Source organism: Mya arenaria, chromosome 15 (genome assembly GCF_026914265.1).
Source record: "Mya arenaria isolate MELC-2E11 chromosome 15, ASM2691426v1".
Lineage (NCBI taxonomy): Eukaryota > Metazoa > Mollusca > Bivalvia > Myida > Myidae > Mya > Mya arenaria.
In genome coordinates, this window is record NC_069136.1 from 3,572,014 (window position 1) to 3,588,536 (window position 16,523).

Here is a 16,523-nt window from a genome sequence, read left to right on the forward strand (position 1 = left end):
AACTTCATTGTTAAACCTCCATTTATTCTGAAAAAGGTCAGAAGTTTCTTTTCATTGGTATAAAGTATCGCACTGTTTTCTTTCAAATTGACATAATGACTTGCATTGATAAGATCTGTCATTCTGTAAAAGTGGAATACAGGAAGCTATGTATCTTGTTTTATATAAACATGCTGTTTAACTGAAAATCATTTCAGCGACACTCTTATTCGAAATCAATACATACCCATGTAAAGCAAACATTAATTATGATTGATACTCTCTCAGCCACTAACTAAATAATGCGTTTATGGAAAATACTAATTACTTTTAACAATATTATAACCGTGTATTTAACAGCTGAAAACGCAAAAAAAGTTTTTAATTAATTGGTGAATGCTAAAAGATTTACTGCGATCTACTATGGTCTCATAAGGTAGCAATACTGTATTTTCTGCCCCCATCTTTTAAATTAAACTCGGTATCCTACATACGCATCATTGTTTCCGACATTTGTTCATCCTTTTTGGTATATTCAAACAATTGAATTCAATTTGTTAAATCTTATTTGGGAATAATAGCTTTAAGTATTTAACAGGAAGACAACTACGTGCCACTTATGTTTAAAAACACGAAAAGATTAGACAAAACTTAAATGATTTAAGTTTCTTAATATCTATGCTCAAAAATGCGATATTAAACTTACGTTTGCTACTCATTGTGTGAATATGGTTTTAGCTTAAAATAAAGTGATCATGACAAAGAGTCAAAATGGCTGGGCACACGTTGACGGCATTCAAACATTATTCTGACAAGAATATACTTATTAAACAGTTGTACATCTCATAGACAGTAAAAGATCAGCCCAGCTGTTCTTGGTGTAAACCTGTCCATTCCATAAAGGTCTCCAAATAAACAATAACATCTATACACTAATGTATTTAGTTTTCTATTTTGTCACGATGGTTTACAAGACATATTTGTTTTCAAATGTACATTTCACTACTGATCTTCGAACAAACCTTTCTTTTTCAGCCTTGTCAATACCTCTCTAATTTAATTTTTGTTTAAGTCATAGTTATTAATAAAGATAAAATAGAGCAAGCGTTGAGTCATACAGGTATAGCGTTGAATTGTCAACAGCTCGCTAGGGTTGATCAATACTGCTACCTGCAGATAGACATGGACGGTTTAAGTCGGTGATCATACGTAACAAGGATGAAAATATGAAATACGATACATATGTAAAGCACACGTTCTATTGAATAATGTGGACGCTGGGTTGTTATGGATAACAGTGATTTATTATAATTGGGTTTATTTTGCCAAATATTGTGATTATTTAATGAACAATACTTCTCTGGATATATTGATCTGTTCAATGTAGGAATTATAGTTCTACTTCCTTATATTTTGGTAGCATTGGCCATTCATCCAACAGTAAGTGATAGTTATATCAATTATATTGTATTGTAATATAGCTATCAATTGGTGTTGTGTTGTAATATTGTAATATCAATAGATGTTGTTTTGAACTATGGTAATAATTGGTGTTGTTTTGTAATATAGTCATATTGACTGATGTTGTTTTTTAATATTGTAACATAATTTGCCCACTAAAGCACCTTTTACGACTGTAACACTTTAGATAAAAGCAACCACTTACTTAATTGTTATCTTATTTCGAAGATAGTGCTCAAAGATAAAATGGGACCTTCCGATTTTGAACATAAATACGGCATCAGCTTGCCGCAGCTAGACACAGATAGTGTTAAGTTTTTAAGATAACGTTTTTGTATTCTAAACTAAATTTGTAATGCATGAGCATGCATAGTGTCGATAGTATAAGACAATATATGATGAGTCCCATACTTTACAAATAGCTATACGTATAGAAATACCTGTTAGCGTATAAGCAAACGTTGCACAAGTTGTGGTTTTGTTTAATTTCTAACGTTGCATTAACGTTTGTGTGGTTTTAGCAAAGATAATCGACACCATAATTATTACACATTTATCTGAACAATATGCATGAAAAAATGCACTAGTTCATATTATGTTATTTTTTAATCCAGTAGGGAAGGGTATTGTGAAGAACCATGATAACAGTTGCTACAGCCATGTTTTAACCTCTAGTTTGTACTATAGTATTGGTACTTACAGCAGTTTTATGAGAGCAGTGTGGAGGTCATACAAAGTCGCCCCTTACTTATATTTTATTTTGTTATAAACATGGGCCTTACAGATCTGAACGAACGCCTTGTTTAATTGTATTTAATGACTATTATGATGTTGAAAGGTAACTCTTTTAAATTCCATACAAATATTTCTCATTTTTTTATGGCAAAAAAAACTTTGAACTAGTAGTTAACAAAGTCAATTAACATCCATTTAATGTGTTGCAATATTTCAGAAGGCTTTGAACTTAACTTCGTGAAGCCTATGTATAATGATGGACCCAGAAATCCAAAAGGCGATGAGATGGCCGCCAAAAACAACTAATTGAGCATTTTTATCACAAAATATGGCACAAATTTAAGTAGAAAAGATTGAGTATTTTAATGTGCATTGCTCATGTTCCTGATATACCTCAAATTAGCAAGCTGTGTTGACTAACTCAAGGTCAAGGTCAATGCCATTTCAATGTCAAAGTGCAAAACTGCCACAAAAATTGAGATTTCATTGATATTTTTTTATTTCTATTCAATTTGGTAGGACACAATTGTTAGTTGAATATTCCTTTACATCAGCTAATTATTTCAAGAATCCATAACATAATTTAGTGAAGTACTAGTGGTATGGTTAGGGTAAGAAACTCGCAAGATGTATCAAATATGGCCAGCAAATCCAATAGAATCAAAAATTAGAGAGTCGCAGACTTACGTATTGACTCTCTGAGGTTTTTTTATATATAAAGTTGCTTGACTTTAGTCACTATAGGAATTGTAAGACCCTGGATGGATTTCTTTAAATTCATTCTGTGGTTATGAATGTTATTTAAAATGATCAATTGGTATTTGACTGACACATAATGCAGTGTGTGTATACCACGTGATAATTTGCGTCATAAATGCTACGTCGAAGGGCAATATTTGGATTTGAAAAAGGACTTTAAACACAGATAACTTCACTAATTCTTTACATTTTTAAATGAAACATAGCGCAGTCTACGCCGCTTATGGAGCCCGACCTTCGGTCTTTCACCAGAATTTGATTGCGAGTTTAGTTTCTAAAAACACTTCCGACAATCCTTTTCAAAATACGGCCGTCTGACGGAGCACTGTCAAAACATGATTTTGGAAACAGGTTTGTCGAAGTGTTTGATGAAACTAATGACCTCATCAAATTTCGGAAATAAAACAAATGTGGGGCTCTTTAAGCGGCATAGACTGCCCTTTGTTTCATTTAAAATGGTGTTGTAAATGAAAAGTTATCTTTGATTTAAGTCTTCATTTTAAGCAAATTTTTGCCTTCCGACGTAGCATATATGACGTCATTTATCACGTGGTATACACACACTGTGATGGACTTAATTGTAGCTGCGTGTGTGTTAAGTTGAAACTGAGTTGTAGGTAGGAGAACCCTCCTGTGGCACTTTTGACACTAAATAAACTTTATCGCATGAATTTAGATTTACTAGACACTGAATTGGCTTGAGAACTTATATATGATGTCTTTAACCTAAATAGTCTCAAGTAAAGCAACATTATGATGGTGTTTTTGTTGTTGCTGTTGTTTTTTGTTGAGTTGTTGTTGTTGTTGTAGTTGAGTGGGTGATTTTGTTGTTGTTGTTGTTTTTTGTAGTTGTTTTTTTGTTTGTTTTATTGTATTTTTTTGGTGTTGTTGTTTGTTTTTTTTGTTTTTTTATTATTAACTTGAGGCAGCTTCATAGAGCTTTTTTATTGAAAACGTGGCCTAGAATGTGGTAGAATGAGCGATGTCTTAACTTCTGTAGAGCTAGTTTTGGGCTTGTTTGATAACGATTGGACTGTAGCCAGAATAGGGATGAGAAGGCTTCTCGGGACGTATTGTAGACACTATGGAATGACACCCTAATGGTGTTTAAGGTACTAAGTGGACTTATAGAAACAAGTTTGCTTTCTCAATACTGGTTAGACCTGGGGGTAATGATTTCGGGTTGTTTAGTACTAGAACATTTAAACAATAGGTTTAAGAAACACCGGATGGACTTAAAAAGCGGCTGGCTTGATGGGTTTACATAAAACAAACTAAAATATGTTATATTTAGCTTGGTATGCAATGGGTGCGCTAAAGTAGGACCATTGTATGTAAACTTGATGTTCGATATGGGAAAAGCGATGCAATATAATTTAAACTGTGTTGTGATTTTATTAATGTTATGACTTTTTCAAATAAAAATGACGAAATTAATAATAACCTGTCGATATTGATCATATTTAATTTTGACATTGAAATAATTTTGACCTTGATAATCATCTATTTACTAAATATGTTGCGGGTAAATATCACGTGAGCAAATTTGCACCTGGTGTATTTTTGGATGCATTTATATGGTAATTGAGAACATTGATAGTTTGAATAAAATGCAATCCGTTTATGTTAAAAAGACCTAATAATAAAACTAAAATTGCTTATATATTATATCAATGTCTGTATTTATTATTCACCTAACGATATCATGTGGCAGTAATTTAAGGAAAGTAATAAGGAAATCTTTGTCGGGAAAAATGTCATATTGTCAGAAAACATCTTTACTGCACGTATTCGCATTTATTTCATTCTAAAAAATAACAATCAAGAATGTTTAATGTTGATATGTTAAAAAGTATCAGTTAAAATGGTAATGCGAAAGCTATTATTAAGATGTTTTCGAAAGTTAAGCCTTTAATTTTGATAGCATATGAATATTCAAATCCGGGATAAATAATACACATATCTAAACTTTATAAATTGCCGATTTCTACAGACCCTTGTGTAAGTAAACAGATGATTTCAGTTGATCGCGTTTTTTGTGTATTTGACATCGCAATGACATTGAGCATGACTCCAAAAAATCAGTGATTTATGTCTACATGAAACACCGGTATGAAATGGATACATGCCATACATTTAAGCATACTTTTGCTTGACACTAGCACACAGCCCATATATATCTTACAGACAGACACTAGCAATATTGCGACCACCTTTTACATGATGTAATGCTGATGTATGAAACACTGGGGGGGGGGGGTTAATTTATGCCATATCACATGTATACTACAGACTTTGCTGAGCAAAGGTATTGGTATAAAATATTGCTTTTCATATACTCCTTAAATAAGCCACCTTTGACCTGATTGTTACAATATTAATATTTCAAGTCATTTCAAATGAATATTATTTATAAGAATAAGATGAAAATATGTTTTGGTTGCTACGGTTTTCATTTCAACCACTGATATTTTAAGAAATAATAACAACATATAAAACATTCAAATTTACCAACAAAAAAAACAAGTAAAGAAGCTTATGAGGTCAACAGGTTTTAGGTCAATTACATTACGAAAAAAAATCATTTTGAAGTGGGAAATGTTTGCCATGGCAAAAAAGGCTTATACTATATAAAAAGAATCTTTAAATTTTATACGATTTCTTTGTAAGATTTGAACAAAAATAAATTCAACCTAAATAATGAATTTCCTGAGGTCATATAACAATTTATTTAATTTGACAGTTCGGATTTTGGCGACCATCATGGTCAGAATTTAGGTCTATCCTAAGCTTTTAACCTAGGCATGCATATATTTCATCAGGCAAAGTTTCATAATTTTCACCAAAATTGCACAATTGCTTCAAAAGTCAACCGACATCTCAACTTGGAAGATATATGTCACAGCTTCTGAGTTTACTTGTGCACTTCGACCTCCTAAAGTCTGATTTAAATGAGGGTGAAGACATTTGACACCAAAACATATTCAATTTATATATTAAATATAAAATCCATCATTAATCAAAACCCTTATAACGAGTTACACATTTATAAATCCACTATGTAACAAAACACTATAAATGAAAGTCCAACATTTTAAGTCCATGATTCTTGAACTAGATTATATAATTTCCCGTTAATTCCTTTTACATACAGAAAACACTGACTTTGTATGGCAGATTGACTGATCTCTAAGATGTACACAGTGGAACACACGGAGTCCGAGACGGTTAGGTCAACCGTGTCCACGGCATCGTCTGGGTTTGCCATTGTATCTGCACCTGTGAAATCCAGGAAACCGGTACAGTAATAATTCACATTTATAGTTCTTAGAACATTGTTAAATTATACCTGTGTTTTGTTTCTATGGTGTTGTGCTGTGTTTTATTATGTTGCGATACACTGATTGTGCGACTGTTGTTTGCATATATCTGCTGTTCATGAACACGAAATGCATTGTAACAAGTCTCAGAAAATATTTGCAAATCGTGAAATTCATTGATCCCAAAGGTTTTCAACATTAACTTAAAACAATGAAAAAAGACAAGTCGACAAGAACGCGCTAAAACCATGTCCATAAGAATGCGAAAAGCACATGTTCACCACAAAAACGCGACAAAAACATGTCCACATGAACTTAGCAAAGAGGTCTCTGCAAGAACACGTCAAAGACTTGGTCACAAAAACGTGACAAATACATTTCCACAAGAACGCGACAAAGACATTGCCACAAAAAATGCGATACAAACTATGCTTATAAGAACGCAACAAAACATGTCAAAACATACACGACAAAGACATCTCCAGAAAAATGAAACAAAGACATGGCCACAACAATGCGACACAGACATTGTTACGAGAACACAACAAAGACCTGGCCACAAGAACACGACCAGAACACTGGCCAGAAATACGCGACAAAGGCCTGGTCACAACAACGCGACAAAAACATGGCAAAAACAACGCTACAAAGACCTGGTCACAACAACGCGACAAAGACATGGCAAAAACAACGTTGCAAAGACCTGGCCGCAACAACGCGACTAAAACCTGGCCATAATAATGCAGCAAAGGCCTGGCCTCAAGAACGCGACAAAGGCCTGGCCACAAGAATGCAACAAAGACGTTGCCACAAGAACGCGACAAAGGCCTGGCCGAAACAACGTGACAAAGACCTGGTCACAACAACGCGACAAAGGCCTGGCCACAGGAAGGCGACAAAAGGCATGGCCATAAGAACGTGACAAAGGCCTGGCCACAGGAACGCGACAAAAGGCATGGCCATAAGAACGTGACAAAGGCCTGGCCACAGGAACGCGACAAAGGCGTGGCCATAAGAAAGTGACAAAGGCCTGGCCACAAAAGCGCAACAAAAACTTTTCCACATGATCGCGACAAAGACATTCCCACAATAACGGGACAAAGCAGTCAATACATTAAACGTCAATAACAATAATTTGTTTCATTTATGCTTTTCATTTACAATTCTTATGTAGAAATGTATGTACTATTTACAGATATGTATTTTTTACAGGTATTATCATTGTTCTTTGAAGAGGTATGTACTATTTACAGGTATGAATTATTTACAGGTGATTTATAGTCGAGAGGTCAAAGAAGAGGTGTATGAGCCGCCTCCAGATTATGACGAGTCGCCTACTCATGTAAGAACCCCTAAACGAATCACTCGTTTAATTTATTGAACATTCCACTTCGGACCCGCAATTTTTCAAGTGGTATAAGAGCGATTCATTGGTCGAAGTGCAAAATACAATAGTCACAAGCTTTAATTGACTGCTTAGACACAATGCCTTATACACGTTTGTCGAACAAAGCAAATTTAACCAGTCCTTACTTTTGTCAAATGTTTCAGAGCTCCGCTGCCTACGTAGATAGGCAACAGTTTGAAAAGCAGGTGGTGCGTACTCCCCTCCTGTCCTCGACAAATACACATGTAAGACTGTTGGACTGACAGTACTAGAATTCTAAACTTATTTGCAACTCTTGCTTTGCAATGATTTTATTTTGAGAATGGACGTGGTTGTCAAGATCTGTTTCATGGTCAATACCCATTGTCTGGTCAGTCAATTCAGTCGCTTAAATTACTCTGATCAAATAAGCACAGGGTATTGATATAGAGAGGGAATTTAAATGAAAGTTTACTGACTGGACACATGGAATCTATGGGAAAGGTGTATAGGGAAGGATACTTACATAAGTACACTATGTAGGTAGGCTACTGGACGGCCTATCTTGCATATGGGATTTAGCTATGCTGAAAACAATCATTGGCACAGCCAATGCCAGATGAGTCACCTTCAACATGCGCCGGCCACTTCTTATTTCCGTTAATGAAAATAACATTACGTCAGATCAATAAAGTGCAATTAAATATATTATTATGCAAGATTTTTAAACAATAATGAAAATAAATACATTCAGTTATAAAACACGCGATTTAAAAAGGAACAGTGAAAAAAAATACGCGCCATGACGTCAGTAACCAGTGCGTTATCAACGTCTTATTTTCAACAAAATGATAATTTAAGGTATGTAAGAAAAATGATTGATATATATTTTCCAGATAGAAAATCCGACCCAAAGGCACTCTACATTTGGCTTCTATATATAATCTATGTCATAAACAGGATACCTTAATTACTGAAATGACAATGATGTGCAAGGTACTGTTGCCGATTACATCAGACTGTTTAGGGATTATCTAAAGTATCATTTATTTAAGTTTTACATTTTACTGACCGTTCCAAGGCGGTACCTAACAATTCTTGATAAACATACCAATTATTTATATATATATATATATATATATATATATATATATATATATATATATATATATATATATATATATATATATATATATATATATATATATATATATAGTATTTATGCACTGTGCTGTTTGTAGAGTTGTGTGCTGTTCTATGTTTCTTGTTTGTGAATTTGTGTTCTATGTCTTTGGCGTTGTCCATTGCCACTAAACCGGGTTTATGTTTAAACTTTTTGCTACTGAGCATGTTTCTGTAGATTTTTGCATATATATTGATCATACCGTCAATGAACTTTTTCACTAAAATATATAAAAACTGTAAAATGTGCTCACTTACAAAGTCAAGAATACTAATTCAAGTTCTAGTTTAAACCATTTTATTGTCGGGAGCAACTAATAGCATTAAAGCACTAGCTTGGTATTGACCGAAAATATGAATATGTCTGAGAGTAACAAAACAACATTTAGTTAAATGTATAATAAACGTATAAACTACAGACATTTATATACAATAGAATGTTGATAACTTCACGACGTTCGGTGCTGGCCTTAACACTCGAGTTATCTGGGGCAATGATAACGAACAGACTCTTAAGTTCAGACTCAATTGGTAAAACTGCAATTCTTCCTTTCATTATAACATTCTTTCTATTTGAGTTTGGTGCTGATAATTTGCTGATTTTCTTTCATTACTCAAACTTGTACAATTATTCTCTTTAAAAAAAATTGGAATAAAGCTGATTCTTTGAAATTTAGGAAAAGTGCTTTTCTGAGTTTTGACATGGACTGTTCGTAACCATGGCCCCCGATGTATTGAGTAAACCCGAGTTTCGAGTTAAGCCATGTAAACCGATTGAATTTCAAAGTTTACTGTTAAACGAAATATATATATTTCAGAAGGGGCTCGATGGAAGCAACCAACAAGTTGATACATGCGAATGTCAACGGCCTTTGCTGAACCAATCAGTGTCCGAGGTTTGTTGATAGAGACTTTCAGTGGACTTTCTTTTAAAATAAACCTCGAAAGTAGTTAATCAATTAAGTTTATATGACTTCATATAATCATAGCCCGCCAAGAATATTTATAGTCTGATCGCATGCCAGCGTATTTTTACAAGTTTTTGGACCGAAGATACACGTGTACATACGTGTTGTTTGCGTAGCATCAACCAGGTTAATTCTTTATCCAAATTAAAGCATAGGTAAAAGCAGACTAATGGTGAAAATGAAATCACCATGGTTATATTGATATAAGCTTTTATGGAAGCCAGTCGTACTTAAAAGGTTACATAAGCTTAACATATTATTAAAATGGGGTATATTACAAACATGATAACATTTATTTAACGTTGTAATACATGTTTTCCTAGTTTTTGGATCGAAGATACACGTGTACATATGTGTTGTTTGCGTAGCATCAACCAGGTTAATTCTTTATCCAAATTAAAGCAGAGGTAAAAGCAGATTAATGGTGAAAATGAAATCACCATGGTTATATTGATATAAGCTTTTATGGAAGCCAGTCGTACTTAAAAGGTTACATCAGCTTAAAATATTATTAAAATGGGGTATATCACAAACATGATAACATTTATTTAACATTGTAATACATGTTTTTTTTTCTTATTTACAATCCTGCAATGGGTAGTAAAACAATTGGAACGTGAAACGTAATGCAACTAAACAATCATTTCAAACAGGTTTCATCTGCAGTGAGTCGAACAAATCGAACTTCAATCCGTGTTTCGACCGAGGGCCACGATCTAAACATTGAGGTATGTGCACGAATAAATCATCGCTGACTCATACAGAAAAAAGACAGCATACCTTCATCAATTTCATTTATTCCATGTTTATAATTCTCTTAAATTATTCCGGTACGTCCAATTGTATGTGAGTATTAAACAATTGTCAGAACCATTATGATTTCAGCATAACGTGTGTGTTAAGTCACGGTGGCACTTCACGTGCTAACGGTCACCTCTTTTGCCTGCGCTCACTTGTAACACAAACTCCACGCAGTGTTACTTCCCTTACATTGCAGTAATCACTGCCACCACGCAAAGCGCATGACCTTAGATACTCAACTATCATATCGTTAGAGATTGTAAGTTGTTTAAATTTAAGAAAAATGCATTTAAACCTCAATGCACCTTGAATGATCGAATGAAAAAAAGAAGAAAAACACTTTTAAAATGTGCAAATAGCTGAAATACCGCAATGTTGAATCGTTATTTCCACTCATACGAAAATGACACACGTGTGACATATTCCCCTCAAGCAAAAAAGTGTATGTCACCTGTCAAAAAAGAATTAAACATTTCTAAATTGTGTTCATACGAATACCTCACATATTCAAAAAACAAACTATGCTTTTTAGAATGGGTCATATTGTTTTTGCTATGTCCGATATGGCCCTATTATTTTACAGGATGCTAGAGAATATTGAGTAAATGACCCAGGTACAATTTCGAGTCATTGGAAAAAGGTCAAGGTTACAGGGGTCAAACTGACAAATATGTAGCACTCAATAGTTTGATATCCTTTCGACACTTCTACTTCATATGTATAGTAGAAGTACCATGTTTCTTTAAGGGTCACTTAGTCAAAGGTCAAGGTCACCTGAGGTCATAAACATCCTATCCTTTAACATCAAACATCTTAATATATGTTTGCTCAAATTATGATGGTTATATACGGGTGTGACATATTCGCATGTGTGAAGATTACGGTTCAACACAGCTATACTCGCTAACGGTGGCAGATATCTATTTAGGCCTTATTTACTGACCTTATTCAAGATACGAGATATTCCTTTCAACTTAATGTGTGCATATTGATTTCTTAAGGACTTGAACATAACCATTACATTGTTTTGCAATCATCATATTATCCGCTGTGCCTCACATTCAAATTTATCGTGTTATCACTGTATATATGTATAATCGAATTATCTTTTGGTCATGCAATGAGGAATACGTTTGTGTTCAAATTACTTAATGAATTTGTTGAATCTTGAACATCTTGAAAAGCTATTCAGGGGAGATGAACGGTATGAGTCTAAAATGTGTTTTACTTACTTTAACAGCAATGTCTGAATATAAAACTTTTTTAACAACCTTGCTATTTTGTTAAAATAAAAACAATTCTTATGATATGACTTATATTTGCTAAATATCCTTTTGTGTATTCTTATATTCTGCATAATACTCAACAAAAATGTTTCATTTCGCAGATTTCCAGTCCCAGCATGTCTCCGAGATCCGCAAGCAGCGATCAACATTTTTTCAACACGGTATTTAAATTCTTTAATATAGTTTAATTTTTAATTAAAACTGATCGAATTGTTTACTATTTTTGCTGATTATAATAGGGACACTGTGTGTTCAATTCAAGTAATGTACACCAAGTCAGTATTTGAATGTTTATTGAAGCTGCATGTTACTCCGAGCTTAAACAATTGTATGCATAATATTATGACAAAAAAAGATATAACTTTATTTTACAGAGTAATAATAGTAAAGATGAGAGCCGCTGTTGCAAGAGACCTATGGTAAAATCATTGTATTTTCCTTAAAATGATAAAGCCAAAGGGTTTGTGACGTCATTTCCATAACGGAAGCTAAACTGTTCCTATCTTTTCGAATCAGTATAAAAAATATTCAACCCAGGTTTGTTTGATAACGCCCCGATGGTACAAATCATGCTATCAGTAATTCAAATGGACGAATCTTGATAAAGCATGGCAAACTATGCTCTCTTAATTGAAACACTATTGGACCACGTTACTTTTTTTAAATTTCATTTTATGTCAACTATTATGAATCAAAGTCATGAACTCCTTCGAAAATAAAACAAAAACTCACACGTTTCATTTTCCTTTAAGAAAACATTAATATTTCTTTTTAAGCATATATTTATATAATATTCAATGTGTTTTTGTTTAATTTAATTATGTTATCATTTTGTTTACCTTTTAACTGGGTTGACCGTGGACTTTACTCTAGATTATGAATACATGTTCTGTTTCAGATTTGCGGCATAGTGATTGGCATGTCGATAACATTAGTACTCCTGGGTATCGCGTTGTTGGTGGTCAGCCAGACGGTATGTGTGGGACCATTTACACGAGCCTGCAAGTGACACGGTCTTCTCTATTTAGGCCACATATCACAGATACTTAGACCCTGCAGGATTCTTATGAGATTACGACTTAGAAAAGTGGATTCTTAAATGTTACAGAATTTCTTCGAGACAGTGTCTTAAATCCGACAAAAATATATATGTCAAACATTTGAACTATAGTTTAAACGACCAATTACCCCACCCCGAAACCCACCTGAGCTGCGCCCAAGTATCAATTCTACAAATAAATTGAAATTTAAGATTTACATCTTAGAGTCTTCAGTGTGGATGTTGGCGAATATGGGCTTTGTGAAATGCAGAAATGGTTTGGTTGTACACGTGTGTAATCATCCGTTTGAGGCTATGTGTTCTGAAACCTTCCGTGTGGTCCTGATAGTGGTGGAGTAAATCCTGAATTACAAACGACATGTATACATGAACTTGTACAATGTGGGAAAGTGACTTCTTTATGTTCGTCCATATATTAACTTCCTTATCAGAAGAAGAAGAAGACGAAACTTACCCAATCGACTGGATACTATTTACGGAAAGGAAGTTGAGGTGTAAATATACAAAGATATTCACTTATACCGCACGCTCTTCGTTACAGGTTGGCTTTGACTGCGGTATAAAACATTACCTCCTCTCCTCGTGTATGATTTCATTAACTCGGTTTGAGAGTGCCGCAACTATCACGTACACTATGTATGTGTACTTTATAGTATTCCTCGGGTAGTGAGTTCAGGGTTTGAAATACTTTTGTATTCATAACATCGTACATGTATAATTATAAATAAAATATTTACAGCAGGTCTTGCTTCAAAAATCATCATTATAAGGGAAATAAATACGTCAACATTATTTCTCATTCATGGCCGCGATTATCTTTTGGAAACTTATTTTCGCTTACATGCCTTATTTTTAGAGCTGTTCATTTAATAAGTTTAATATCAATGGTGTGCGCTTTATTCATGTTTGTGAAATTCCGTTTTACGAAACAATTGTGTGTCTGATTTTATTTGCCTTTTACTTGTTATGTTGGAAACTGAGAGAAGTGCCTCCCGTAAATTTGTATATTAGGATAGAACAAAATATTTTTGTTGAAATCATGGCTCTGGTCATGACTGCTCCATCTAATAGACCCTCTTTTTGTCTTGATGAGTCTCACTCTTTGGTACCCATAGATTTAAGTTACATTGACACAATATACATCTGTACCTTAAAAGATTCGCGGTTCCTCGGTATTAAGCCGTTTAACAAAATTACTCACTGTTATACTAAATTACCGACCTAAATATCCGTAAGGCATTGTTCGGGGACGTCACTGGTATAAGTTAATCAAACTTGGTATTGATAGAAAGTTTTTGTCCCTGTTGAGGTCAAGGTGAAATGTGCATAAAACACTTCGGGTCTTTGTCAGATTTCTTTGACAGTAACATTGGCTTGTTTCACGGGGAAATAACCTCCCCGATTTGCTTCTCTCTCTTTCTTTATGGTATCGAACTTCATTTACAATTGATAAAATCTAAGTATATATGTATTGTTGTTTAATATTACGCAGCTTTTTGTCGCAGACGAGGGTGGGATTACAAGCATAACACAAAATAATTTTAATTTAAATAGCAGTTTACGGTCAATTTGGAAAAACTACGATAATTGTGTTTAAGAAAACGTTGGCGTATAAGTTAATAATGATAAGTAGACTTTTATTGATCAAGCTGTTGGCCTTGTCAATTCGTTTAACTACCTTGGTGATGTATTGTCCAGTGGTGGATCTTTCATGCATGCGACTAGCACACTGGTGGACAAGGCATTGCACTTAAGGCCTTGTTCAAGTATAAACAGGTCCCTTTCAATTTTACTGTTGATCAAGATGATGCATTTGTTTTGTCTCTACTCAGATGGGGCTATATAGAGACGGGTGTGATAGAAAGGGTGCATAGAAAAGTTTGCGTGTGGGATCTAAGCGTCAAGCGCTCTACAAATTACGTGTCGCTTTATGGAGAGCTAGGCAGAATATCATTATATATTAAGCGACACATTTGTTTTATCAAGTATTTTCTCAAGTTATACAATGAGAAACGCTATATTATTGCGGAGCGATACCGGGAACAAAACGATAACGCACAAAGTCTTAACTGGGCCGCTTAAGTAAAAATATCCTTCAGTCATCCGGGTTTGCGGACGTATGGCTATTTCCAGAGTCTGTTTATATTCGTTTATTTGTCCCCATGTTCAGAGATAGATAACGAGATGTGTGTGTAGGTTGGCGTGCCACCATTGAGATACATTCATCTTTATATTTTTATAAGGAAATTAAGGAAACGTCCAAATTCTCAATTTACATTGTTTTTTTCCTGGATAATTCCAATTATAGAAATATTTTAGCTTAATGGACAAGATAGGAAATGTACATTGATTTATTCAAACGAAATTGATGATCAATTTTACATTGTTTTACTTAATTATGATATAAATAAACCTCTGTTAATCAGATAAGCTATCTCCTATATCAAAGCTTTCAAATAAGAGACTTGAATATATAAAATCACCGCTAAAGACATCCTCAAAGACAACACTGTTAAAATTAGCTTTAGATTTTCCCGATATTGTATAACATGTTTGTAAATAATACATTGCAAAACTATTCATTTTGGTCTTTCATGCATGCAATACTCATATTTGTTGTTGTGATTATAACCATAATCTTTACATGCTTACGTTAAATAAACGTTCTGTTATGTTCTGTTCTGTTCTGCTCTGTTCTATATTTAAATGAAAGACTGAAAGTGTGGCAAAGGAGACAGACTTACTCACGGATGCTCAATTCGGTTTTATAAGTAATAATAGTACATAGATGCAAGTATTTTATTGACAGACAATTGCAAAAGACAAGGTATATTGTTGTTACGTTGACCTACATAAGTGTTTTGAGTCTATTTATCGATTATGGTATAAGTTATTGAAGTCTGGAATAGACGATCGCCTATTCAACGTTTATAAATGTGTTATAAGACTTCTGCACGGAAAAATATTGGCACCGATTTTATGTTCTATGTCTGTTAATGATATAATGCTTTACTGAAATAATATTATTCGCGATTCAAAACTATTCCTATTTCTACTGTATTGTTAAAAAAAATCGGTTTGGTTACGGCGGGAAATGTTTAAGGCGGGAATGTTCCAGTGCTCGGTGTTTTAAGCTCCGTATATATGGAGCTTAAGAGGCGTGGACCGCCACTCGAGGTTTTATTGGCACCACGATAGTTCGTTTCCCCATACACCATCCCTTTGTATGTTTTTGTTATTTCTTCAAGGCTGCGAAAGATGCTCAGATGCTGTATGTGTACATATCTTCCATAACAATTTTCAATTATCTTTTTACAATCATGTACGTGTACAATGTAGTTTTAGTTACTAAAGATTGTTTATAATGTAAAACATATTCGATAGTTTTAGTCAGATATGAATATAGTATCGTTTCAGTATCGGAAAAACACCGTACCGGTGTCAGAAGTGGCCAGATTTATCTCCATATCGGATTCCGAAGGGTCCGGATGTGACAAGCGCCGACTCAACATACGAAAGGTCTGGAGACGTTATCAAGACGACAAACCAAGAAGACCCAGATTCAATCTATTTATCTTTCAAGTGTGAAAATTGTTACCAATAATA

The 16,523-nt window shown here is 34.1% G+C and overlaps 1 protein-coding gene across 3 annotated transcripts; it reads left to right on the forward strand.

Moving 5' to 3' along the window:
- The first annotated feature begins 1,148 nt into the window (after nucleotides 1-1,148).
- Nucleotides 1,149-15,594, forward strand: LOC128220349 (uncharacterized). Of its 3 annotated transcripts, none has more exons than XM_052928707.1 (9): nucleotides 1,149-1,419; nucleotides 6,089-6,233; nucleotides 7,525-7,596; nucleotides 7,806-7,886; nucleotides 9,621-9,698; nucleotides 10,424-10,498; nucleotides 11,959-12,018; nucleotides 12,232-12,276; nucleotides 12,756-15,594. In XM_052928707.1, exons 2-9 carry the CDS (start codon nucleotides 6,129-6,131, stop codon nucleotides 12,864-12,866), a joined length of 627 nt encoding a protein of 208 aa, XP_052784667.1. In that variant the 5' UTR covers nucleotides 1,149-1,419; nucleotides 6,089-6,128; the 3' UTR covers nucleotides 12,867-15,594. The 3 variants fall into 3 exon arrangements, with proteins under 3 accessions (XP_052784667.1, XP_052784665.1, XP_052784668.1); XM_052928705.1 differs by having other exon boundaries at nucleotides 6,112-6,233; XM_052928708.1 differs by having other exon boundaries at nucleotides 6,112-6,233; nucleotides 9,624-9,698.
- Nucleotides 15,595-16,523: the final 929 nt, after the last annotated feature.

Excerpts from the sequence above, each read along its gene's own strand:
- LOC128220349 (XM_052928707.1), top strand. The coding sequence starts at position 6,129 with ATGTACACAGTGGAACACACGGAGTCCGAGACGGTTAGGTCAACCGTG. Across the intron at positions 9,699-10,423 it reads TGAACCAATCAGTGTCCGAG|GTTTCATCTGCAGTGAGTCG; the intron begins GTTTGTTGATAG and ends CATTTCAAACAG. Across the intron at positions 10,499-11,958 it reads GCCACGATCTAAACATTGAG|ATTTCCAGTCCCAGCATGTC; the intron begins GTATGTGCACGA and ends TTCATTTCGCAG.